This window comes from Callorhinus ursinus, unplaced genomic scaffold (assembly GCF_003265705.2).
Source record: "Callorhinus ursinus isolate GAN/ISIS: 27379988/994484 unplaced genomic scaffold, GSC_fseal_2.0 scaffold2, whole genome shotgun sequence".
NCBI lineage: Eukaryota > Metazoa > Chordata > Mammalia > Carnivora > Otariidae > Callorhinus > Callorhinus ursinus.
Genome location: NW_027397064.1, coordinates 108,282,090 through 108,307,888, shown reverse-complemented (window position 1 = coordinate 108,307,888; position 25,799 = coordinate 108,282,090). Strand labels below are relative to the sequence as shown.

At 41.7% G+C, this 25,799-nt stretch overlaps 1 protein-coding gene and 1 pseudogene across 2 annotated transcripts; both read left to right on the top strand.

The window, feature by feature from the left end:
- Positions 1 to 2,708: 2,708 nt before the first annotated feature.
- On the top strand, positions 2,709 to 25,658 carry POLR2D (RNA polymerase II subunit D). 2 transcript variants are annotated; one of them, XM_025857872.2, is made up of 4 exons: positions 2,709 to 2,864; positions 6,479 to 6,659; positions 11,919 to 12,014; positions 13,170 to 25,654. In XM_025857872.2, exons 1-4 carry the CDS (start codon positions 2,792 to 2,794, stop codon positions 13,246 to 13,248), a joined length of 429 nt encoding a protein of 142 aa, XP_025713657.1. In that variant the 5' UTR covers positions 2,709 to 2,791; the 3' UTR covers positions 13,249 to 25,654. The 2 variants fall into 2 exon arrangements, with proteins under 2 accessions (XP_025713657.1, XP_025713661.1); XM_025857876.2 differs by lacking the exon at positions 2,709 to 2,864 and adding an exon at positions 2,913 to 3,190 and having other exon boundaries at positions 13,170 to 25,658.
- On the top strand, positions 14,399 to 14,531 carry LOC112813183 (U4 spliceosomal RNA; annotated as a pseudogene).
- Positions 25,659 to 25,799: the final 141 nt, after the last annotated feature.

Here is a 25,799-nt window from a genome sequence, read left to right as displayed (position 1 = left end):
ATTAAAGAGGGCACATTCTGCGTGGAGCACTGGGTGTTATGCACAAATAATGAATCATGGAACACTACATCAAAAACTAATTATGTAATGTATGGTGGTTAACATAACAATAAAAAATTTAGAGGAAGAAAAAAGTACCCACTGCAATAAAACAGAAAAAAATTTTTTTTTAGATTTTATTTATTTATCTGAGAGAGAATGAGTGAGAGCACGAGCAGGGGGAGGAGCAGAGGGAGAGGGAGAAGCAGACTCCCCACCGAGCAGGGAGCCCAACGCGGGGCTCGATCCCAGGTCCCCGGGATCATGACCCAAGCCAAAGGCAGACGCTTAACCAACTGAAGCACCCAGGCACTCCTAAATAAAAATCTTTTTAAAAATTAAAAAAAAAGAAAAAATGATATAGCAACATTAATATTTATTACAGCAAACATTTGTTTGTATAAGTTCTGTATAATTAATATGTTTTTCTTCATTTCCCAAGAATGATGATATAATGAAAATGACATTTAAGGAAACTGAAATAAATTACCTTAGAGTAAATATTCCTCATATGTACCTGATTTCATTCATGTTACTCCTCCCCCATCTCTGTTTGACTAAATGTTAAAGAGCAGTTCCAATGCCAGCCCCTGCTCCTCAGATCGCTTGTGACTCACCTACGCCCAAACAGAAGTGACTTTTTTCTGTATGGATCCTTCCATAGCATTTTCTTTGACTTTCTCTCTTTTCTCTTGCCACTTTATTTTATTATGGAAAATAAGTCCACATCTTGCATCAGCTACTTTTGGTGATCTCCTTGTAGGGACAGATATATGACTGAGTCATCTTTTTAACCCCAGGGCTTTCTACATTAAGTGTTTATAATGGTTTCCTGAATGAAAATGTTATGGACAAACCACCTTGTGAAACATCACTTCGTCTATTATTTTTCTCCTTTCTTTTTCACCTGTTGATTTCTCTCCTACTGCGTGTGTGTAGAGGATACCAAGTGTTGGGTATCTAGCTAGTCCTTGAGCAAGCACATGGTAAGGTCCAGTAGGCATTAGGTGCTCTGTAAGGGCCTGTTGGATGGATAGATGGAAGAGGTCTACGCTGAGTTCCAGGCCTCTCACACCCAGCTGCTGCACGTCCCCAGACTCCTCATCAGGACTTCGTCCTATGCCTCTAATGAACTGTGTAGGAAACCGCTTTGAAACAGTCATATAAGTTCTGCCTATGCTATATAACCTACTATTATTTTACCCAATACATTTCTTCTGGAAATACAGAAACAGCAAATTATTTGTTTAAAGATTTTACTTATTTTGACAGAGAGAGCAAATTAATTTTGTAAGAATTATTATATTTGGGGCGCCTGGGTGGCTCAGACGGTTAAAGCGTCTGCCCTCGGCTCAGGTCATGATCCCGGGATCCTGGGATGGAGTCCCGCGTCGGGCTCCCTGCTCTGTGGGAAGCCTGCTTCTCCTTCTCCCCCTGCTTGTTTTCCCTCTCTCGCTGTGTTCTCTCTGTCAAATAAATAAAATCTTTAAAAAAAAAGAATTATTATATTTATAAATCAAAAGAATATAGGTACAGGGCGCCTGGGTGGCTCAGTTGGTTAAGCGACTGCCTTCGGCTCAGGTCATGATCCTGGAGTCCCGGGATCGAGTCCCACATCGGGTTCCCTGCTTGGCAGGGAGTCTGCTTCTCCCTCTGACCCTCCTCTCTCTCATGTGCTCTCTCTCTCTCTCTCATTCTCTCTCTCAAATAAATAAAATCTTTTTTTAATCTTTTTTTTAAATTTTATTTATTTATTTGACAGAGAGAGATAGCGAGAGCAGGAACACAAGAAGGGGGAGTGGGAGAGGGAGAAGCAGGCTTCCCGCCGAGCAGGGAGCCCCAGGCGGGTCTCGATCCCAGGACCCTGGGATCATGACCTGAGCCGAAAGCAGACGCTTAACGACTGAGCCACCCAGGCGCCCTAAATAAATAAAATCTTTAAAAAAAAGAATATAGGCACATACCCTTGTCTGGTAATTTTTTTTTTTGTAAACAGTTTAAATGATACCTAAACATCTTTAACCAGAGACAAGTAATGCACTGATTACTTCCTTTGTTGTACAATCTTCTATTTTCTCTGAAGTTGAAAACAGCATCATTTTTCATTTGCTTACTTTTCTATGTATCATCCAAATGTTCCAACAGCTGTATTAAAGGCCTCTCAGCATCACTTTCCATGTTCCATAAGTATCAGAATAATCCACCACAAATCAATGTTTTTTAAGATTTTATTTTTAGTAACCTCTACACTCAGTGTGGGACTCAACCGACTAAGCTAGCCATCTACCCCCATCAAATTTTTTAAATACTTAAGCGTTGAAAGAAATTCCACCATATTTTTTCGGAGTCACTTAGCCCAGCTTTCCTTCCACGGGAGTTCCTAGGGTCAGTCTCTTAGCGCGTTTCTGCATTTCATCTAATCCTTCCCCAGCCCTGAGAAGCAGGCCTTACGACACTTCACAGGTGACGAAGCTGAGGCTCAGAAAGGCCCAATGCCCAGTCCCAGCTCGCGCGACAAAGGGATCCTCGTTGCCCCACAAAGCTCCACACTCAGCCGCCCCCGGCCGCCTGGGCTTCCCAGAGGGCCACACCGCTCCCACCCGCCTCCATTCCGCGGCCGCCCACCGCGCCCTCATCGGCCACGCCCCTTTCCCCCCTTGGCCAAGACCCGCGCTTCTGCGCTTCCGGTGTGCGAGTGCTTCCGGCGTGTGCGTGCGGTTCCCCGCGCGGTGAGCCCAGGCGTGTTGTGGAGATGGCTGCCGGCGGTAGCGACCCGCGGGCCGGCGACGTAGAGGAGGACGCCTCACAGCTTATCTTCCCCAAAGGTGGGGGTGGCGTTGCCTCAGGCCTGGCGTTGCCCACGCCTCGCACAAGGCCTGGCCGTGGCAGGCAGCCGGGCGGGTCGCCGGCGCGGAGAGGGGCAGGGAGGCTGGGGGATGCGGCCATGGGAGGGGCCCGGGCGGGCACCGCCAGAATGCCTCGAGAGGGGCCAGTTGGATTCCACGCTTGCTGCCCTGGAAACAGGCGCCCAGCTCCACGCTGCCGCTGAGCAGCCTCTTCCTACTCGTTTAAGTAACTTACTATATCTGATAAAGCGCGAAGTGCTGCAGGGATGTGGCAAGGATGAACAAAGCGGACACTAGTTACAGTGGTAAGGACAGATTTTAATAAGTAATACACGAGTTGTAGGGGCGCCTGGCTGGCTCAGTCCGTAGAGCATGTTAGTTTTTTTCTTTTTTACTTAGTTATTTGAGAGAGAGAGCATGGGGAGCGGGGGAGAGGCGGGAGGCACAAGGAGACTCGCCGCTTAGCGGGGAGCCCTCCCCGGGTCTCGATCCCGGGACCCTGAGATAACCTGCGCCAAGGGCGGACGCTTAACGCCGGAGCCACGGAAGCGCCTGGAGCTTGCTAGTCTTGATCTCAGGGTCATGAGCCTGGGCACGGAGCCTTCTTTAAAAAAAAAGTAATACTAGATTGCAATAGGGAAAAGAGGCTAGTGTGTACTGAACTCAGTTTCGATTTGTACAAAGGTGACTGGGCATTTTAAAGGGAAAATGAAGGAGTGGAGGGGTTAGCCGCGTCTCGGTAGGATCAAGGAAGTGGAAAATTACAGAAAGCGGGAAGGGGGATTGATTGGTCCGTTTGAAACCCTTTTGGGTTTGTCAACTGGCGCTTATCGAATTTAGACTTCTGCTCTCCCACAGCACTTTCTCTGAACTGAGAGGGGCCCTATCTTCAGGTGTTGGCTGGGACAAACAGTAAATTATTTTTAACAGTAGCTGTCAGTTTTCACTGGCAGGCGCTTTAAAGGGGCTAGGGTCCAACGTAGGAATGTGGTCTTGAGCTGTTAGAAATCATGTTAGTATTTTGTTCATGTCTTTTTGGGCCAAAGTTGAAGCCCCAAACCAGGGCTTAGAGGAGCCTGGCTAGCGTTTGGTCAGAGTCTGTCGGATGGCTACAAGTACAGCACATTTCGCTAGCAGTGAACTTCTTTGTGCAGTGAGCTGTATTATTTGTAATTTAGAAACCGAAAATAAGCACGAAGCTTAAGATTTTTAAAATACCATATTTTGTAGGTACTGGAAAATGTAAATAAGGGAAACTTTAACAATACCCACCTGTTTTTATTTTATTTTTTAAAGATTTTATTTATTTATTTGAGAGAGACACAGCTAGAGAGGGATCACAAGCAGGGGAAGTGGGAGAGGGAGAAGCAGGCTTCCCGCCGAGCAGGGAGCCGGAAGCGGGGCTCGGATCCCAGGACCCTGGGATCATGACCTGAACCGAAGGCAGACGCTTAACAACTGAGCCACCCAGGCGCCCCTAGCCACTTTTTAAAATTATTGTATACACAGTAAAAAAAAAAAAAAGTGAAACTCTACACCCTTTCACCCAGAGGCAATACTGTAAACGATTTAGTATTTGTCCTTCCAAACTAATTTTATGTTTATTTATAAATAAATAATACATACGCCTTTTTATTTGTAAAAATGAGATTATGCAAAAGTAACGCTATAGCCTTTTGAAAAAAAATTTTTTTAAAGATTTTATTTATTTATTCATGAGAGACAGAGAGAGAGGCCGAGGGAGAAGCAGGCTCCCAAGGAGCAGGAAGCCCAATGTGGGACTCGATCCCAGGACTCTGGGATCATGACCCGAGCCGAAGGCAGACGCTCAACCATCTGAGCCACCCAGGCGCCCATAGCCTTTTAAAAATTTGACGATATATTGTGTAGTCCTTTTTCTTTCTCTTTTTTTCTCTCTCTCTCTCTCTGTCTCTCTCGGCCCAGTGTGGGGCTTGCACTCACGACCCCGAGATCAAGTGTCACATGCTGTACCGACTAAGCCAGCCAGGCATTTTGTCCTATTTTATTTATTTCTTTTATTTATTTATTATTTTTTAAGATTTTATTTGTCAGAGCGCGTGCGCACAAGCAGGGGGAGCAGCAGGCAGAGGAGGCAGAACAGGCTGTGGGAGAAGCAGGCTCCCTGCTGAGCAAGGAGCCAGAGGTGGGAATCCCAGAACCCTGGGATCATGACCTGAGCTGAAGGCAGATGCTTAACCAGCTGAGCCACCCAGGTGTCCCAGGTTTTTCTCTTTAAACCTAGTTTTTAAAGTTTGCTCACTGGTATTCTTACTGGTCAAGAGGATTATTTTATTTTAAATGAGTATCAGGGGTGAGCCCGAATGTCCATCGCCTGATGAATGGATAAAGATGTGGAATGGAATGTTGTTCAGCCACAAAAAAGATTGAAATCTTTCCATTTGCAATAATGTAGATGGAGTTAGAGACTATCATACTAAGCAAAATAAACCAGAGAAAGACAAATACCATATGATTTCACTAGGACGCAGAATTTAAGAAATAAAACAGATGAATGGGAAAAAAGGGGCAAACCCAAAAACAGACTTAACTATAGAGAAAAAACTGAGGGTTCCTGGAGGGGAAGTGGGCAGGGGGAATGGGTTAAATGGGCGATAGGTATTAAGGAGGGCACTTGATGGGTCTCATGGGTAAGTGATGAATCACTAAATTATATACCCGAAAATAATAATATACTGTATGTTAACTCACTGGAATTAAAAAAAAAAAAAACCTGAAGCTAGAAAAAATAAATGAGTATCAAGATTTGTGTGATGGTAAATATTTGAAGTAGGGTTAATAGGGAAACTACATTATAAGATTATGAAATCTAGAGGGTAGGGACTTATGACACAGGTCCAATGCCTAGTATATAATAGATGGTAATTTGGGTGAATGAGTAAATAACAGATTTGTACAGGTACAAAAACAGAACTTGGGATGCATTTTTTTTTCTTAAGATTTTATTTATTTATTTGACAGAGACCCAGTGAGAGAGGGAACACAAGCAGGGGGAGTGGGAGAGGGAGAAGCAGGCTTCCCGCAGAGCAGGGAGCCCGATGCAGGGCTTGATCCCAGGACCCCGGGATCAGGACCCGAGCCGAAGGCAGATGCTTAATGACTGAGCCACCCAGGCGCCCCTGGGATGCATTATTAATGTGTGTTTCCAAATACTTGGCCCTCCCTAACATGTAATAATTCTTAAAATAGTATAATATTAGTATTATGGAACTAGATTATCAGCTCAAGGAAGCTAAAGAGAATTGTTGGCTGTGCTCTATTTTGAAATCAGTAACTGGCCTCATTGGATAGTGATGTGTCATTATTTAATAGCACATCCAGGTCAGGTTCTTTGATGTTAGAAACTTTCTAGCCAGACTGAGCTAAATTTTAGTATCTTATGAATGCTACTGTGCCTTGTGGTACATCAGTCTGGACGACGATAAAGCTGTGGGATATGAGGCCTCTGGATTTATGCAGGGACAAAAACTTGCTGTTAGTCTCGAGCAAAATGAACATTTAGACGCTCTTTTGAAGGAATATTTTCAGCTGACATTTGCGCTTCTCACAAATAGAGTTTGAAACAGCTGAGACACTACTAAATTCAGAGGTTCATATGCTTCTGGAGCATCGAAAGCAACAGAATGAGAGTGCAGAGGATGAACAGGAACTTTCTGAGGTCTTCATGAAAACTTTAAATTACACAGCCCGTTTCAGTCGTTTCAAAAACAGAGAGACCATTGCCAGTGTCCGTAGGTGAGTGCTAAAGAAAGTTTTTATTAATCCATACTGTTGGACATCTGCGTGTAAAATGTTTTCCTCCACCACCACATACATGGTGGTGGGCATCATCTGTACCATTAATATAAGAAAAATAATGTCTTTGTCAGAAATTTAAAAACTGCTTGTAAGACCAAAATTCTCTTTGGCCACCTTGCCCTATACCTGAAATTCCAGTGATCATCCTGCACAGTAAGCACTGTTAGTTTATTCTTGGTCTTCCAGATCTTTGCCGTGCATTCACATACATACATTACACCTATAAAAAACACATAGCAGTGTTTGTGGGTTTGTTTGTTTTTTAATAAAGTGGGTTTATTATTCACCTGAAATGTCTTCAAGATCTTTATATGTTAATAAATATAAATCAGGAGCATTCTTTCTGAATCCATGCTCTGCCTCAGACGGCAGCTTTTAGCATTTTTTCCTAAGGCATTGCTTCTCAAATTGGGTCAGATGTAACCTGGAAAACAGTGATGTGCTAAGGCATATAGGAGGTCATGGGAAAAACACATCTTCAGGTATCAGTTTTATTGATGGTAGGTGATTTAAAACATTTCTACATTAAAACAAACAGATACCAGCATATTATGGAATAAAACAAAAAAATGTATGTGAATTCTTGAATTAAATTACAAGACTTAAAACCTTGCAGATGCAGAAAGTCATTTGAGCCTGTGCCCCCAGGTCGCCTAGGGATACTTGTTTGCTCCAGTGAAAATGCTTGAGAAATACTTCCTTAGGAAGAGCTCGTGTACAAAAAAGATGTACATACACAGATACTTTGCAAAGAGCCATTTATAATAGCCAAGTTTGGGGGAGAACCTGAAACATTCAACAGTAATTAAATAAATTGTGGTAAATAATTTGGTGAGATAATATATTGTCATTCAGATTGTGTTAGAAAATGAGTGTTCACATGTTAAGTGTGCAGAAAATGAAGGTGATGAGATTATGAAGTGTGTATATATATATATATAATTCTAAAAAGCAAGTGTGTGTATGTTCTAAAAAGTGTGGGTGTACACATGGAGAAAAGATTGGAGGGAAACGTGCAGAGCTTCTTAGCAAAACTACAAGCTGTTGGGCCTAGGAGATGACCTGGACACATTCATGAATAAAAAATCTCAGTATTATAAACATGTTGGTTCTCCCCAAATTAATGTGTATATTTAGTGCCATTCTGCAGCCTCGGGGGAATGGAGGGGTAGCTAATAAAATGATCTTAAATTTGTAGGAATTATCAGAAAAAAATTTTTTAAGAAAAATGAAGGTGGGCGCCCGGGTGGCTCAGTCGGTTAGGCGGCTGCCTTTGGCTCAGGTCGTGATCCCAGGGTCCTGGGATCGAGCCCCGCATCAGGCTCTCTGCTCATTGGAGAGCCTGCTTCTCCCTCTCCCTCTGCCTGCCACTCTGCCTACTTGTGCTCTCTCTCTGTCAAATAAAGTCTTTAAAAAAAAAAAATGAAGTGGGGGAGGGAGTGCCTGGGTGGCTGAGTTGGTTAAGCGTCTGCCTTTGGCTCAGGTCATGATCCTGGGGTTGTGAGATCAAGCCCCAAGTGACGCTCTATGCTGAGCATGGAGTCTGCTTAAGATTCTCTCTCTCCCTCTCCCCACTGCACATGCATGCTCTCTCTCTGTCTCTCGCTCTCTCAAAAATAAATCTTTTTTTTTAAAGATTTTATTTATTCATAAGAGAGAGAGAGGCAGAGGGAGAAGCAGGTTCCCCGCTGAGCAGGGAGCCCGATGCGGGACTCGATCCCAGGACCCTGGGATCATGACCTGAGCCAAAGGCAGATGTTTAACCATCTGAGCCACCCAGGCGCCCCCAAAAATAAATCTTAAAAAAAGAAGAAAATTCAGCTACAGATTCAAATACAAATTTATTTTATGTGAGTCCAGTATATGGTAAAGATGGCAGTATAATTTAGAGAAGAAATGTCTTTAACAGATTTTATTTATTTATTTTTTTTAGAGAGCAAGAGCACGCACGGTGTTGGGGGGTTGGAGAGGGAGAGAGAGAATCTTAAGCAGGCTCCCCAGCTAGCACAGAGCCCAACGTGGGCTCATCTCACCACCCTGAGATCATGACCTGAGCCAAAATCAAGAGTTGGACGCTTAACCAATTGAGCCACCCAGGCCCCCCTAGAGGGGAAATATTTCAAAATAAAGTTCAAACACTATACCTTATACCAAACTTGACTCCTGAGGAATTAAGGATTTGAATGTAAACCATGGTGAATAAAGTGCTGTGTGATAATATGAGTAAGTACATGTATTATTTTGGCTGTGGTTAGTAGGACTTTAAATGGGGGGAAACTTGATTGACTAGTTGAATGTAAGCTTTGTGAGGGCAGGAACTTGGTTATATTCATCACCTCCCTTTAGGCACTAAATAGTGAATAAATGAATTTGCATAAATATCTTTAAACTTTGCTACATAAATGCCATATGCAAAATGTAAGTATAAATAAATGGGGAAAGGACTGATGTCCTTAAATTTTTTATATCCTTAATATTAAAAGCTCGAGCAAAAAATTAATAAAGAGATAACACCAGTTTTTAAAAATGGACAGTCTCCAATTAGAGGCTCAATTTGAATGAGAACTTCAAATGGCTAGCTAATTCTCATGAGATAATGCTCATCTTCAAGGAAATCAAAGAAATGGTAAAAGAGCTAAGTAGATTTGAAAAGACTAAACAGAATGGAAACCTACATGTAATGAGTAGGGGAAATGGGGAAACAGGATTTATTGCTGGTGGAAGTATGTACTGGTGAAGCAGTTTTAGGGCACTGTCTCTTGAGACTCCTATGCTTTGACTGGATAATTTGACTTCCAGGAATTTATCTTTAAAACACATAGTAATCAGTCAAGTACACAAGGAAGTATACATGGTGTTCAAAAAGCATTATTTAAAATGGTGAATTGGAGGGACACCTGGGTGTCTCAGTCAGTTCAGCATCTGACTCTTGCTTTAGATTTAGGTCATGATCTCAGGGTCATGAGAATGAGCCCCACGTGGGGCTCCGTGCTCAGCGGGGAATCTGCTTGAAATTCTCTTCCTCTTCCTCTACCCATCCACACTTGCTCTCACTGTCCCTCTCAAATAAATTTTTTTTTTTAAAGATTTTATTTGTTTGACAGAGAGCACAAGCAGGGGGAGTCCAGAGGGAGAAGCAGGCTCCCTGCTGAGCAGAGAGCCTGAAGTGGGGCTTGATCCTAGGACCCTGGGATCATGACCTGCGCTGAAGGCAGACACTCAACTGATTGAGCCATCCAGGTGCCCCTCAAATAAATTTTAAAGAGAGAAGACTTGATTTTTTAAAAAAGATAAAAAATAAAAGGGTGAATAATTGGAAGCAATTGAAATGTTCAACAGCAGGAAATTTGATACATAAATTATGGCACAGCCTTTCAGTGGAATGCTGTGTTCAAGGTGGAGTTAGTGTGTACTAATGTGGAAAACAGCTACTGTGTTGTTGAGTGAAAAAAGACCAATCACAGAATAACATTTGTTATAATTCCTTTTTTTTAAATTATACTCTCAATTTTTTGTTTTGTTTTGTTTTGTTTTAATGTGAAGAGGAAGGGAAGGGGATCTCCATGAAAATGTTAACACTAGTTATTTCTGGGTAGAATTTCAGGTTATTTTCACCTTTTGGGGATTTCTTTTTTTTTTGAAAGATTTTATTTATTTATTTGACAGAGAGAGCAAGAGAGCGCAAGCAGGGGGAACAGGAGAGGGAGAAGCAGGCTCCCCGCTGAGCAGGGAGCTCGATGCAGGGCTCCATCCCAGGACTCCGGGATCATGACCTGAGCCGAAGGCAGACGCTTAACCATCTGAACCACCCAGGCGCCCCTTGGGGATTTCTTTGTATTGTTTATAAATGAGCATATATTCATTTTACAACAATCCCCTCCACACAGATACATACACTACTTTATAAACCTCTTCCCATGTAACTAAGTTTATAGTATTTTCTTTAGTAAATGAATATAGCTTTACTAAGTGACAAAGTTATAAAACAATGTGTGTTTATATTCTAAAACAGAAAAGTGTTTGGAATGGTACACTAAGATAATTACATTGATTTTGTGTAAGTAGTGATATGGGCAGCTTTTATTTTTCTGTCCTGTATTTTTGAAATTTTGTATAACTAATAGGCTTGTAATAGAATAATAAACACAGTAAATGTTTTGTTTCTGGACAGATAATTAAGGTCTTCTCTGAAACCAGATTTACCATGGATGAGAGCTATTTTTTTTTTTAAGATTTTATGTATTTGAGAGAGAGAGAACAGCAGCCTCCCCACTGAGCAGAGAGCTCAGTGTGGGACTTGATTCCAGGACCGTGAGATCATGACCTGAGCCAAAGGCAAATGCTTAACCAACTGAGCCACCCAGGTGGCCCAGATGATCTCTATTTTAAGAGCTAAATGTGGGGGCGCCTGGGTGGCTCAGTAGTTAAGCGTCTGCCTTCGGCTCAGGTCATGATCCCAGGGTCCTGGGATTGAGCCCTGTGTCAGGCTCTAGCCCTGTGTCGGGCTCCCTGCTCAGCAGGAACCCTGCTTCTCCCTCTTCCACTCCTGCTTGTGTTCCTTCTCTCACTGTCTCTCTCTGTCAAATAAATAAATAAAATCTTAAAAAAAAAAAAAGCTAAATGTGTAAGAAACCAAGATAGGATTTGACAGCATTTTATACGATTTGGACTAGAAATACATTTAAAATAAGATGCAGTTTATACGTATTTGTACAAAGTAAAGTATGCCTGTATTTATTTTTTAGATTTTTTTTTGTTCTGTTTTTGTTTTGTTTTAGGTAAGTTTAAAAGAGAATTTCCTCCAAGTCAAAATATACGAACATCATGTGTTTGACATAAAATTAATGATGAAAGAAGCAAGGCAGAGTGATAAGAGCAGAGAACAGCAAAATAAGTTCTTAGGGAAAAGGTTGTATAGTCCATAAGGTATATAGTGGTTTTTCAAAAGTTATAATAGCAAGGGGTTCTCAGGCCTGATGTGCTCTTCTCACTTTTATTGTCTGCCTGATTTCATTGTAACTTCTGTTCTCCAGGAATAGGAACAGGAAGTGATTTGAAAGTGGGATTTTGCAGCCAAGCTAACCATATAGAAAGATTGCAAAGTGCTTTACTTGTTTCTTACTAACTACCTTTGATTCTTTTTCCTACTCATAATTCTTTGATTTTTGTTTGTTTTGACTTTCTTCCCACGGTTAGCTTGTTGCTGCAGAAGAAGCTTCATAAATTTGAGTTGGCCTGTTTGGCCAACCTTTGCCCAGAGACTGCTGAGGAGTCAAAGGCGCTGATCCCAAGGTTAGTACAGTCACTGTGCTAAGTTCTGTATATTAAAGTAATTCTACAAGTAGAATTACTGTTTCTAAAAGGTGTGTACATTTAAAATCGGTACAGATAGCACCAACGTTGAATGGAGTGCTTTTTTAACAGGGTATGAAAATGATGGTTTTATAGGATACCAACTGTTAGCAAAAATGTGGAACAGCTGAACTCTCACACTGGTGGTAGGACTGCAAATTAGTAGAGTCACTTTGGAGAGCAATTTGGCTACATCTAGTAGAGTTAAAAATGATTATACCCTGTGACCCAAAAAATCCATTCCTGGGTACATGCCTAAAAGCATCTCATGCAGTTCCATAAGAAGGCATGTATTGTAATGTTCATTACTGCAGTGTTAGTGATAACAGAAACTTGACAGTCTGTCAGTAAACAAGAGGATGGATAAATCATTTATGTAGCAGTGAAAAAATTAATGAACTAGAACAACATGGAATAATAACAAATACCAAAATCAATTTGGAGTGAAAAAAATTGCAGAAGGATACACATAGTATGATGCCATTTCCTATAAAGTTTAAAAACAGTGCTGCGTATGGCTTATAGATACATTTACATATGTATATAGTAAGTATAAAATATGTATAGAAATTTAGGATAATGGTTAATTCTGGGGAAGGTATTGCAATGGGGGGAAGCATACACAGAGCCATTAATTTGTTCCTGTTGTGGTTATTAAAGAAATCTAAATCAAGTAGGGGTAACTGTTAAGGTTAACTTATTTTCTATACTTTCTTAAATCTTGAAACACTTCATAGGTTTTTAAAAGGAATGGCAGAGGGCGCCTGTGTGGCTCAGTCGGTTAAGCGACTGCCTTCGGCTCAGGTCATGATCCTGGAGTCCGAGGATCGAGTCCCTCATCGGGCTCCCTGCTCAGCAGGGAGTCTGCTTCTCCCTCCGACCCTCCCCCCTCTCATGTGCTCTCTCTCTCTCATTCTCGCTCTCTCAAATAAATAAAAATCTTTAAAAAAAAAAGGAATGACAAATACAACTGAAGGGTAAAAGTATATGTTTAGAGGAGAAGTGGGCAAGTGGTGCTCAAAGATTAGCGTGTGTTAAAAAAGAGTATATTGTCAGTCACTGAGACACTCATTTCTTTTGGTTTTCTTCTTGTAGCCTGGAGGGGCGGTTTGAAGATGAGGAGCTACAGCAGATTCTTGATGATATCCAGACCAAGCGCAGCTTTCAATATTAATCTCTAAATACTACTCTGCTGCTGAGGGAACTACATCCCAAGCCCAGCACCACTGTCCTGATGTCTGGAGCTGACTTACACAGAAATTCCATTGCACTTGGGCTTCCTTTGGATAGAACAACCCAGCTTGGTCTTGGTTTAGGTTGCTATTTCAGATTTGACTATTGGACCATGATAACCTGACCTTGCCTCTGGGAAGGGTGAGGTGGGGTGATATGCATATAAGCTACACTTTTGACTACCTCATACCATGGTTTTGGCCCCTGTGTTATTTTTAAGTTTTTGTTTTGTTTTAAGATTTTTTTTTTTTAAGTAATCTCTATCCCCAGTGTGAGGCTTGAACTCAGTACCCCAAGATCAAGAGTGGCATGCTCCACTGACTGAGCCAGCCAAGCACCCCTTTTTTAAGATTTTATTTTTTTAGCCCCTATGTTATTTTTGATTCCTAAGATTTCATGTTTTAATTTCAATGTGTTTGTAGTTTTTGCAACTACAGGAAACAACAGTCTTACCTAATGCAAAAGGAGGAATTAAGGGACACTTGGCTGACTCAGTTGGTAGAGCACGTGACTCTTGATCTTGGGGTGGTGAGTTCAAGTCCCACATTAGACATGGAGCCTACAAGCAAAAACAAGCAAAAAACCCCAAACAGGAACCCCAAATATAAATGCAAAAGGAAGAATTAAACCAGCCCTGTACCATCATCTGAAATCCTTATAGAAAGGATGATAGTGCTCATGACTGTGAGACAGCATTGGCATCATTGTGCTTAACCCAGAAGTCAAGGAGGAAGGTCACCATGGAAAGCAGTTACACCGAGGATAACTGCCAAGCATGGAGGGCCCATACATAGCCTTGAGGTACATCAGTACTTGACCTTTTTTCTTGGACTGTTGAAGAATGTAGATTTGGAGGCAGTGGTCCTAAAGCACTGTATTCTCACTCCTAAAGATTTTTTTTTTCCTTCAGAGGACAGACTTGAAGGTCTCAATACTTCATTCAGTCCAAACCTCTGTCTTGCTATTTAGCAGCAGGTGATCTCTGTTGGGGGTGATTTGGAAAGAGGGAGCCTGCCCCTTCCTGGGCCACTACAGTGAAGTCACTCGATGTAAAGCAAGTTGGGGGAGACTCTTTAACAGCTAAACATTCTAGCTTTGTGCAGTGGCAGTATCTTAGCCAGTGAGCTTTATCCAAGGTGCGATTGTTGCTAACTGAAAGGAAAAAAAAATAGCTAAACATTCTAGCTTTGATTTTTCTGAAAGGAAATATGCCTATTTTTTTTCACAATTTGTGGAGATTTTTCTTTGGAGTACTTGTTGGCTCCAAATGAATGCATGATCCAAAAAAAAAAAAAAAAGAAATAACAAAGTTACCTTTTTTTTTTTTTTTAAGTAGGTTCCAGGGACGCCTGGGTGGCTCAGTCGGTTAGGCATCTGCCTTCGGCTCAGGTCATGATCCCGGGGTCCTGGGATCAAGCCCCACATCGGGCTCCTTGCTCAACAGGAAGCCTGTTTCTCCCTCTGCCTGCCATTCCCTCTGCTTGTGCTCGTTTGCTCTCTCTCTCTCTCTCTGACAAATAAAATCTTTTTAAATAAATAAATAAAGTAGGTTCCACACTCAATGTGGGTCTCAAAGATGGAGAGATTGAGTTGGATGCTCTACCAACTGAGCCTGCTAGAGGCCCCAACAAAGTTAGCTTTAAAAAATTAAGATGGGGGACGCCTGTGTGGCTTGGTCGGTTAGGCATCTGCCTTCGGCTCAGGTCATGATCTCAGGGTCCTGGGATTGAGTCCTGCATTGGGCTCCCTTTTCCGCGGGGAGCCTGCTTCTCCCTCTGCCTGCCGCTCCCCCTGCTTGTGCTCTCTCTGTCTCTCTCTCTCTGACAAATAAATAGAATCTAAAAAATAAAAAAATTAAAAATTAAAAAAATTAAGATGGTTTGGGGCAACAGCTGGCTCAGTCAATAGAGCATATGACTCTTGATCTGAGGGTCATGAATTAGAGACTCACCTTGAGTGTGGAGTTTACTTGAAAGTAAAAATTAATAGGAGTGGGGCACCTGGGTGGCTCAGTCAGTTAAAAGTCAGCCTTTGGTTCAGGTCATGATGCTGGGGTCTTGGGATTGAGCCCCAGTGGGGCTCCCTGCTCAGTGGGGAGTCTGCTTCTCCCTCTCTCACCTGCTTGTGCTTTCTCACTATCTCTCTCAAATAAATGGATGGATGGATGAATTGATAGAGGTGCCTGGGTGGCTCAGTCAGATAAGTATCTGCCTTCAGCTCAGGTCATGATCTCAAGCCTGCGATCAAGACCTGTGTTGGAATCCCTGCTCAGTGGGGAGTCTGCTGCTTCTCCCTCTGCCCCTCCCCCCAGCTTGTGCTCTCTCTCATGTACGCTCTCCCAAATAAATGAAATCTTTGGGGGAAAAAAAAGATGTTTGGTATCTGCTGGCTAAGACAAAAATACACTTAAAAAATTCTTTTAACTTCTGAAATGACATGGTTTCTAAGTCACCGATATTCTTGGTCAGTATTGGAAGGAAATAATCTTTTTTCATCCTTGGGCAGCTTCACTTCTTCACTCATCAGTGTTCTGAGTTATAAAATGTGGATAATGATTGTATCTATTCCATAGATATTTTGAGATTACTAAAAAGAGCCTGTTAGTGTCTGACATTTATTATGCCCCAGTAAATGTTCGCTGTCCTTAGTATCTCAAATGAGCAAGTATACATAGGTAGTCTACTTGCTTTATAGAAATTAGGGCAAGAAATTTGGTAGCATACTACTGCTACTGTATCAGGCTATGAAAACAAACCAAGTTACTTCTTTGGTATGCAGAATTTTGAAGAGGCAGTAACACGTGCAGGTTGACACCAAGTGGTGGAGTAGAACAGAGCTGGAAGGCAGACTTCAGGTCCAATGCAGGCCAGTGTGCTGTTTGGCGAGAGAGCACTGCTGGGCCGTCATCTTCACTGGCATACCCCTGTTGTGTATCAGGAATCCGTGCGCTGCCTGATAGTACGGTTAAGTACTGATAAATGGTAGTAAGATGATTAGAAGTAAGATTAAAACATCAACATGCTAGGGAATTACTTGTAAAAGCAATGTCATGCTATATTATAGGTTCGAAGTCTGGTCGGCATTCTGTTGGACATTGTTCTCTGCGGCATTTTACTGTTCAGAATAGTTGGCAGGAGACCCTTTAAAATCTTTAATCATCTGTGAAACATCGTGAGGCTCACTGTACTATGTTTGCAAAAGCAGAAACAAAACATATTGAACATTGAAACAGAGTCATGTTGTCAAACCCTCATAAGAAAGCAGAATTAACTAGAAGAAATGGTCACTTTGATTTTATTAAAATTTATTAAACTTCAGGCTTGAAAAACAGCATTTCCTGAATGAAGCCTGAGCAGTATAAGCCATTCTTACCAAACATTAATGTTTTAAGCTTATTTATAAAACCACCGATGCCTATATAAAGACTGCATGTGAGTAGTCATTGCAGTATTATTCATAATGGCCAATAACTGGAAATAGTACCCACCAACTGGTGAATGAATAAACAAAATGTGTATTTCTAATGGAATACTAGTCAGCAATAAAAGGGACACACTTAAAAACTAAATTACTGAGGCCCACAGGACATGCCAGTTGTGTAACATTTTTTTCAACTTTTATGAAAAAATTTAAACAGGGAAGCTCAAAAGACCAGTACATTGATCACTTATCTGCTCATCACCTACATTTGACAGATAACATTTCTAATATTTGCTTCCTCTCTATTTTTGCTGGGAAGCAGTTGAAAGCAGCTTGACACTTTGTTGAAATACTTAAGCATGCATTTTTAAAAATACCTTCTCTGTAAGTAGCATTATTGCACTTGGGAACATTGACCAGAATTTCCTGATATTTACTACTCAGTTCATATTCAAATTTTTCCGGGGAGAGTTGTGAGCCAAAGGTCAGACCCGGTGTTGGTATAATTTCATATTTTTTATTTTATTTATTTTATTTTTTTATTTTAATTATGTTAGTCACCATATAGTACATCATTAGTTTTTGATGTAGTGTTCCATGATTCATTGTTTGCATATAACACCCAGTGCTCCATGCAATACATGCCCTCCTAATATCCAGTACCGGGCTAACCCATCCCCCCATCCCCGAAAATTTCGTATTCTGTGAAAGCAATTATCATTAAGGATTTAAACTGACACTTGTGAAAAATATACATGTGGTCACTGCCATTAAACTGCTTTAAGGAACCCTGACAGGACAAAAATATCTATGCAGCCCTGGATGCAAATTGAAACTAGGTAATTGCAAGTCCCGAGTAGCACTTGATAGTAACCTGTCTGCAGTCTTCCTTCATTGTCAGCAGGGACTAGAGGCAGAACCAGGTGAATGGTGGTGGCAGAGTGAAAGCAGGTCTGTATGCCCCCAAACCTGAAGTAACATTCAGATTTGGGTTATGCGTGACTCCTTTTCCTTTGCATGCCCCTGAGTAGGTACTTAGTAGTAAATGTTGAGCAAATACACAGCCCCTGTTTTGAAAAAGGTGAGTGTGGAGCTCAAAGAGAAGCAAGAATGTACCTGAGTAATAAAATCAGAGAAGAGGGTTCCATGAGTTGGAGTTGAGGTGGTGGGCAAACAGCCCAGAATACACTTGGGAATTTTGAAGGACAATTAAGTCCAAGCTTTCCAACAGAACTTTCTGCAAGACAGGAATATTCTATGCACTGTCCAACATGGTAGCTACTAGCCACATGCAGCTATTGAGCACTTAAGGCTAGTGTGACTGAGGAACTGAATTTTACATTTTACTCAATTTAGATTTATTTATTTTTAAGATTTTATTTATTTGACAGATCACGAGAGCAGGAACACAAGCAGGGGGAGTAGGAGAGGGAGAAGTAGGCCTCCCGCCGAGCAGGGAGCCCGATGTGGGGCTTGATCCCAGGACCCTGGGACCATGACCTGAGTCAAAGGCAGACGCCTAATGACTGAGCCACCCAGGCACCCCTCAATTTAGATTTAAAAAGTTAAATAGCCACTAGTGGCTAGTGGTTACTGGATTGGACAGCACAGCTCTCAGCTGCCAACACAAATGTCCTGCAGGTCACTGAAATAAGGATTTCAGGTAGATTGTTGACAAAAGCAGCAGTAATGATAGGACCACTAATCAAAATTTGGTCCCCAAATTTCTGAAGTTTAAAGATGTATATTGTTTCCTACACATCACTGAGTTTTTCTGTGTAATACAAGTTCCATTTTTAAAAAATCTATCTCGGGTGCCTGGGTGGCTCATTTGGTTATGCCTTTGACTTTGGATCAGGTCATGATCTCAGCATCCTGGGATCAGGCCCCACACTCAGGAGGGAGCCTGCTTCTCCCTCTCCCTCTGTTCCCCGCCCCCTCGCTCATGCTCTCTCTGTCTCTCTCTCAAAATCTTTAAAAATAAAAATCTGCCTCTACTACTAATACTTGTAGACAAAATGATGAAAGTGATTTTAAGGAAACATTTGGGATTAGTGAAGGTGAATATCTTTTGGTGAGAACCTCTTTCCTAATTCATTTTGCCCTTTCAGTAGGCTAATACCTTGTATGCCAAATTTAAAGATCAAGATGTATCACCTTTTAAGGTTTCCAGTATTCATATTTTGTAATTCTAATAAATCTGTCCCAGGTATGGGATACTTCCAGCTTCATGACTGATACCTTTTCAAATTGTACCTCTATCTCCCAAACCACATCAACACCAGCTTGTGGCCATGCATGTGCTAAATAAATTCTCCTTGTTAATGGAGAGCTTGTAAGATGAACTTAACAGTTCTCCATATGCAAAGGCAACTGGAACTTATGAGTTTTTAAAAAACAGTACTTTCTAAACTTAGAAGAAATAAAAAATGTGGAAAGACTTGATGTAAGAATTTAAAATTACGGGGCACCTAGGTGGCACAGTCGGTTGAGCATCCGACTCTTGGTTTCTACTCAGGTCTTGATCTTGGGTTTATGGGATTGGGCTCTGCATTGGCCTCTGTTTTGGTCTCTGTGGTCAGTGCGGAATCTGCTTAAGATTCTCCTCCCTCTGCCTTTCCAGTTTATGCTCTTTGTTTTTCTAAAATGATAAATATATCCTTAAAGCTAAAATCACTAAAGGCAATCAACAGCCTGATAAAATTTATAGCAGAGAAGATAGGCAAAGAGTGAAGATGTATATTTTATAAAGAGCTTTCATTATTTTTTAAGTATTTATTTTTTAGTAATCTCTACACCCAATGTGGGGCTTGAACCATGACTCCAAGAGTCATATGCTCTTCTGACTGAGCCAACCAGGTGCCCCTGTAAAGATCTTTTGAAAATAAAGTTTAAAATATTAAGACTCCAGTTTTAAAAAGGGTTAAGTATAGAGACATAAGTTATATCCAGTTGCCAAATTAGTGGGGAAATGTTCAACCTAGTTTCAAAGGTGTTTAAAATGTGGAGTGCCTGGGTGGCTCAGTTGGTTAGGCATCCAACTCTTGATTCTGGCTCAGGTGGTGATCTCAGGATCAGGCTCTGTGCTCAGTGGGGAGTCTGCTTGAGATTCTCTCTCCTCTGCCCCTCCCCTGACTTGTGCATGCTTGCTCTCAAATCTTTTTTTAAAGGTATTTAAAATGTGTTATTTTTAGGGCACCTAGCTGGCTCAGTTGGTGGAGCATGCGACTCTCGATCTCAGGGTTGAGTTCGAGCCCCACATTGGGGGTAGAGATTACTTATAAAATCTTAAAAAATATGATATTTTTGCTTATGAAAAATGTACAGAAGAATACCCCATGTTGCCATTTAATGAGCAACTTTATTGTGTCAGGCGCTGTCTTTTAGTGAGGATACAGAATCAAGATAGGATGCCAGCTCTCAAAGTCTGTGGCCTCAGTGAGACTTAAGACAGATTTCTTGCTTACCATGCTTTTCCGTGTAAACTTATATTTTTAACAACTTATTTATTATTTTAGAGAGAGAGAGCGTGTGCACGGTGGGGAGGGGCAGAGGAAAGAGAATCCAAGCAGACTCCCCGCTGAGCACAGAGCCTGAGACACCGTGCTCAATCCCATGACCCTGAGATGGTGACCTGAGCTGAAATCAAGAGCTGGACACTCAACTGACTGAGCCACCTGGGCACCCCCCATATAAACTCTTCTTTTTCCAGCCTTTCATTGGAGTGAGTGTTATACCACTGCCTTTATCTTCCTTGGAAAGTTAAACCTCCTGTATTATTTTTAGGTAGTTACCCTTAAAATTGAACACTCCTAATTGTCTTACTAAAGTGTTAGCCCTTCTAAGTAACACAAGGATGATGGGAGATGGAAACGATGTAAATGCTTTAGTTCTCATCACATTATCAACTCCTGAGTTCAGGCTATTTTTGTTCAGGACTTCAGTTTGACCCCGTTTTCACCCTGGACACACACGCATACATGCGTATTAGTTGTGACTTTACAGCCAATGCATAGATTTACATACATTTTTACCAACGTACTTGCTTATCGTTGGTCTCTGCCTATCTCCTTCCTCCTGGGTTTTCTTTTTCACAAAGATCCTCTTTTGAATTAGAGTGTGACAGTAAACATTCTCAGCCTGCCTTTGGCCAAATATGTCTTTTACTGTCATTTTGAATAGTAGTTGCAGAAGTCCATATTCTATATAGACATTAACTTTCCAGGGTACTTTGAAGATCGTATTAGTCCTGTTTTATGACCTCTATTATTGCTGATAGGAAATCTGAGAGTCCTAATGTTGTTGATAGATAATGTGTTTCTAATTGTTTTTATGATTTTCTTCTTGTTTGTTGTGTTCTACAGTTTCACTACAAGGTGTCTGGTTGTAGATTCATATTTATTCTCTTTAGGAGTTCTTGTGCTTCTGTGAGTGGATTCATGTCTTTTATGATTTGGGACAAGTTCTTAGTTATGGTCACTTTAACTGTAGCTTCTTTTCCATCCTCCCTCTTCTCTCCATCTTGACTTCTATTAGATCTATATTTGATTTTCTTTTTAAATTTCTTTCTTTTTTTTTTAAAGATTTTATTTATTTATTTGAGAGAGAATGAGAGCACGAGAGGGAAGAGGGTCAGAGGGAGAAGCAGACTCCCCGCTGAGCAGGGAGCCCGATGTGGGACTCGATCCCGGGACTCCAGGATCATGACCTGAGCCAAAGGCAGTCGCTTAACCAACTGAGCCCCTTCTCTATCTCTATATCTATATTTCTCATCTCTTTATCTCATGATGCTGCATTTTGAGTGATTTCTACACATCTATCTTTTCAATCACTAATTTTCTCTAGCTATGACTAATCTGCTCTTTAATGTATCCATGGAGGCTTTTTAAACAGATTTATTGAAATATAATTTATGTACCATAAAGTTCACTCATTTAATATGTACAAATTAATAATCTTTAGTGTATTTACACTGTGGTGCAACCATCAAAACAGTCTAAGTTTAGAACATTTCCATCATTCCAGCAGTGCCTGGGTGGCTCAGATGGTTAAGCATCTGCCTTTGGCTTGGGTCATGATCCCAGGTTCCTGGGACTGAGCCCCGTGTCTGGCTCTGTGCTCAGCGGGGAGCCTGCTTCTCCCTCTCCCTCTGTCTCTCCCCTCTGCTTGTTCTGTTTCTCAAATAAGTAAATAAAATCTTAAAAACAAAACCAACCAAACAAAAAACCCATTCCCTTACTCCAAAAAGAAGCCTTTGTATCCATTAACAGTCACTTCCCATCCCTCTCTGCCATTCCCACACTCCCCAGCCCTATCCATCAAGTTGCTTATTTCAATAACTGTAGTTTTCTAGGGGCACCTGGCTGGCTTGGTTGGAAGAGTGTGCAGCTTTTGATTTCAGGGTGGTGAGGTTGAGCCCCACGATGGGTGTAGAGATAAGGGAAAGAAAACTATAGTTTTCTATTCCATGATTTTTAATTTGGTGTCTTCCAAATCAGCCTGTTCTTTTTTTCATAGTGTCTTCTTCCATCATGGAAGAAGACTTCTTTTATAATTTTAAATATATTTATATTCTCTTTCATTCTCTTTGGTTATCTCAAGTTCCTGGTGTATGTTTATTTGTTTTGTATTATTTTGATCTTTAATTAGAATTGCTTTTACTGTGGAAATGTGCCTGCATTGTAGGAGTGTTTGTGCAGAGGGGCTTGCACATCTCCAGGCCCATAGTATCAATGGCCTGGGAACATTTCTTATAATAATTTCTAGGCTTAGGGATTCCTATACCATATGCCGTGTAAATTTCAGGTTTTGATTTCTCAGAGGAGACTTTTTTTTCTTAAGATTTATTTATTTGAGAGAGAGAGAGAAAGTGAGCAGGGGGAGGGGCAGAGGGAGAGAGAATCCTGAAGCAGACTCCCCACTGAGCGTGGAGCCTGATGCTCGATCCCAGGACCCTGAGATCATGACCTGAGCCAAAATCAAGACTTGGCCGCTTAACCAACTGAACCACCCAGGCGCCCCTCAGAGGAGACTTTTGTAACCCAGTGCCATGGATAGTGACAAGCGTCTTTGTCTTCCGGGGCCTGTGGCCAGAGCCCACCTTTCACTAAAGGGAGCCCTTCAAATTCCTGGCTTGATGCAGTGGGGCTCAGTGCTAATTTCCCAGCCCCAAGACCGAACCTGGACGGTAAACTGAAGGAAGCCACTAGTCAGGCCTGATAACACCTCTCTGATTCCAACCAAAGTTGCTGCAACATCACTTTGAACTTGACTACTCTGGCTTTCATTTCCCAACTTGTTTATTGCCCCTTCAGATTTCTCTTGCTTTTCTGGAAGCTCAGTTGGGTTTTTCTTTCTTTCTTTTTCTTTTTTGGGTGGTGGTGGCAGGCATATTCAATAATACAGTATTTCTAGGATTTTGTCTTAAGGAGTTTAGTCTGCTATGATGCTCCAGAGCACAGGCATTGGAAGCGTACTTGAGACTTCTCACCCCACTCTGGCAGTCCAGCCACACTGAGCTTTTCAAGGGTCCAGAAAGCAACCAGGGTTGTTGTCTGCAGCACAGCCTGCTGCTCCCTCTGTTTACAATGTCCTGCCCCTGGGGCGCCTGGGTGGCTCAGCCGTTAAGCAGCTTGTCTGCCTTCGCCTCAGGTCATGGTCCCAGCATCCTGGGGATCGAGCCCTGCGTCGGCCTCCCTGCTCAGCGGAGAGCCTGCTTCTCCCTCTCCCGCTCCCCCTGCTTGTGTTCCCTCTCTCGCTGTCTTTCTCTCTGTGTCAAATAAATAAAATCTTTAAAAAAAAAGAATGTCCTGCCCCTTCTTTTTCACTTGACAGTTGATTTCTAGTCCTTCAACTGCTCAGCCTTTCTCTGACAACTCTCTAAAACTCCCTGCAAATTTAGCTGCTTATGCTTTCCACCTGTATCAGCCACAGCCCACATGGCTTTCATTAACTGGGTAAGTACGTGTTGAATACATACTAGCTCTCTCAGACACTGTTCCAGGCTCCAAGGATACAGGGCTGACAAGGCCAAAAAGATCCTTTCAGGAAAAAAGTCTAGTAAGTCTAGTAAGGAGAGATAATGAGGTAAACAAACAAGACAATTTCCAGTAGTGCTACATGCATGAAGAAAACAGGTTAACAGTGGAGTGACCGGAAGGACTACTTTAGGTTGGTTGGTCAGAGGCTTCTGCAAGGAGGACACCCTTGTGAAGTCTGGGAATAAAACATGCAGGGCAGAAAGAATAGAGTGGAAGTGATGATTCACTAAATTCTACTCCTGAAACCAATATTACACTGTATGTTAACTAACTAGAATTTAACTAAAAATTTGGAAGAAAAAAAAAGAATAAAAAGTGTAATGGCCCGAAGCTTGGGAGAAACAGAAAAAGGTAGTGGGCCTGAGGGCAGTGTGTAGCTATGTAGGGAAGGGTTGTAGGGGAGGGTGTGAAGGCGACAGCTTTGGAGAGGGAGTTGGCAGGAGAGGTGGGGGGCCAAGAGAGGATTGGAGACGGAAGGTACTTGTGCATGTTTGCATGTTTGTTTATCTGTCGATGGGAATGACCCATGGGGGCTGACAAATTTACTGTGTGGGATAGAAATGAACTGCAAGAGCAAAGCCCAGAGAGGAAAAGAAATGGGGTCCAGTGGCTAAGTAGAGGAGAGGTACAACAAGAACAGAGACGGTTTGTCTATTTCCATAGGAAAGAAGGTAGAGAATGTGCACAAAGAGCGCATGCATGTAAGCTAGTAGATTTGGTTGTGTGAAGACAAGTGTCACTAAGTTCACTAAACGACAGATATTTCCTAGGAACCACATGGTTGGAGGGGGGAGGGAGGTGGAGTTGGTGTTCCCAGATGAGGGAAGAGGGTTATGGCAGGTTGTATAAACAAAGGCACCCCCCGAAATGGATCAAGTACCATAAAAGTGTTCATACTCTGACCTAGTGATTCTATTTCTGGAAATTGTATACCAAATATCTGGAATACAGAAAAAGCTGTATGTCAAGAGCTGATTCTTTTTCTGATAGAGAAATAGTATGGTATGTTATGGTCACTTGTTCATGGACTATTTCTCACCTAATAAACAGGTGAACTTTTTCAGGAGCTAAATGGCTTACAACCAAAATATTTTTATTTAGATGGACCTTAAGGACATTCTGCTATGTGAAATGTCAGAGAAAGACAAATACCATATAATCTCATTTATATGTGGAATCTAAAAAACCCAAACTCAAAGAAACGGAACAGATTGGTGGTTGTCAAAGGATGGGGGCAGGGGTGTGAAATGGGTGAAAGTGGTCAAGAGGTACAGACTTATAAATAAGGCCTGGGGACACAATACACAGCATGGTGACCATGGTTAATAATACTGGTTGTAGGGGCGCCTGGGTGGCTCAGTCAATTAAGTATCTGGTTCTTGGTTTCAGCTCAGGTCATGATTTTCTGGGTTGTAGGATCCAGCTCTTGTTGGCTCTGCACTCAGCAGGGAGTCTGCTTGAAGATTCTTTGCCTCCCCCACTTCATGTGCCCTCTCTCTTCTAAAATAAATAAATAAATCATTAAAAAATACTGTATTGTATGTTTGAAAGTTGCTAAGAGTAGATCTTTTTTTTTTTTGAAGATTTTCTTTATTTATTTGAGAGAGAGCATGAGAGGGGGGGAGGGTCCGAGGGAGAAGCAGGTTCCCTGCTGCGCAGGGAGCCCGATGTGGCACTCAGGTCCTGGGACTCCAGGATCATGACCTGAGTCGAAGGCTGTCGCTTAACCAACTGAGCCACCCATGCGCCCCGCTAAGAGTAGATCTTAAAAGTTGTCTCCATTGGGAAAAAAATTCTAACTATGTGAGGTCATGGATGTTAACTAAACTTACTGTGGTGATCATTTGATTATATATAATCATATATATAATCATTAATTATAATATAATTAATTATATATAACTATTAATACAATGTTCTATGTCAGTTACTTCAATAAGCCTGGAAAAATATATAAAACGTAAAAAAATTTTTTGATTTTGGGGCACCTGCTTGGCTCAGCCGGAAGAGCACAGGACTCCTGATCTTGGGG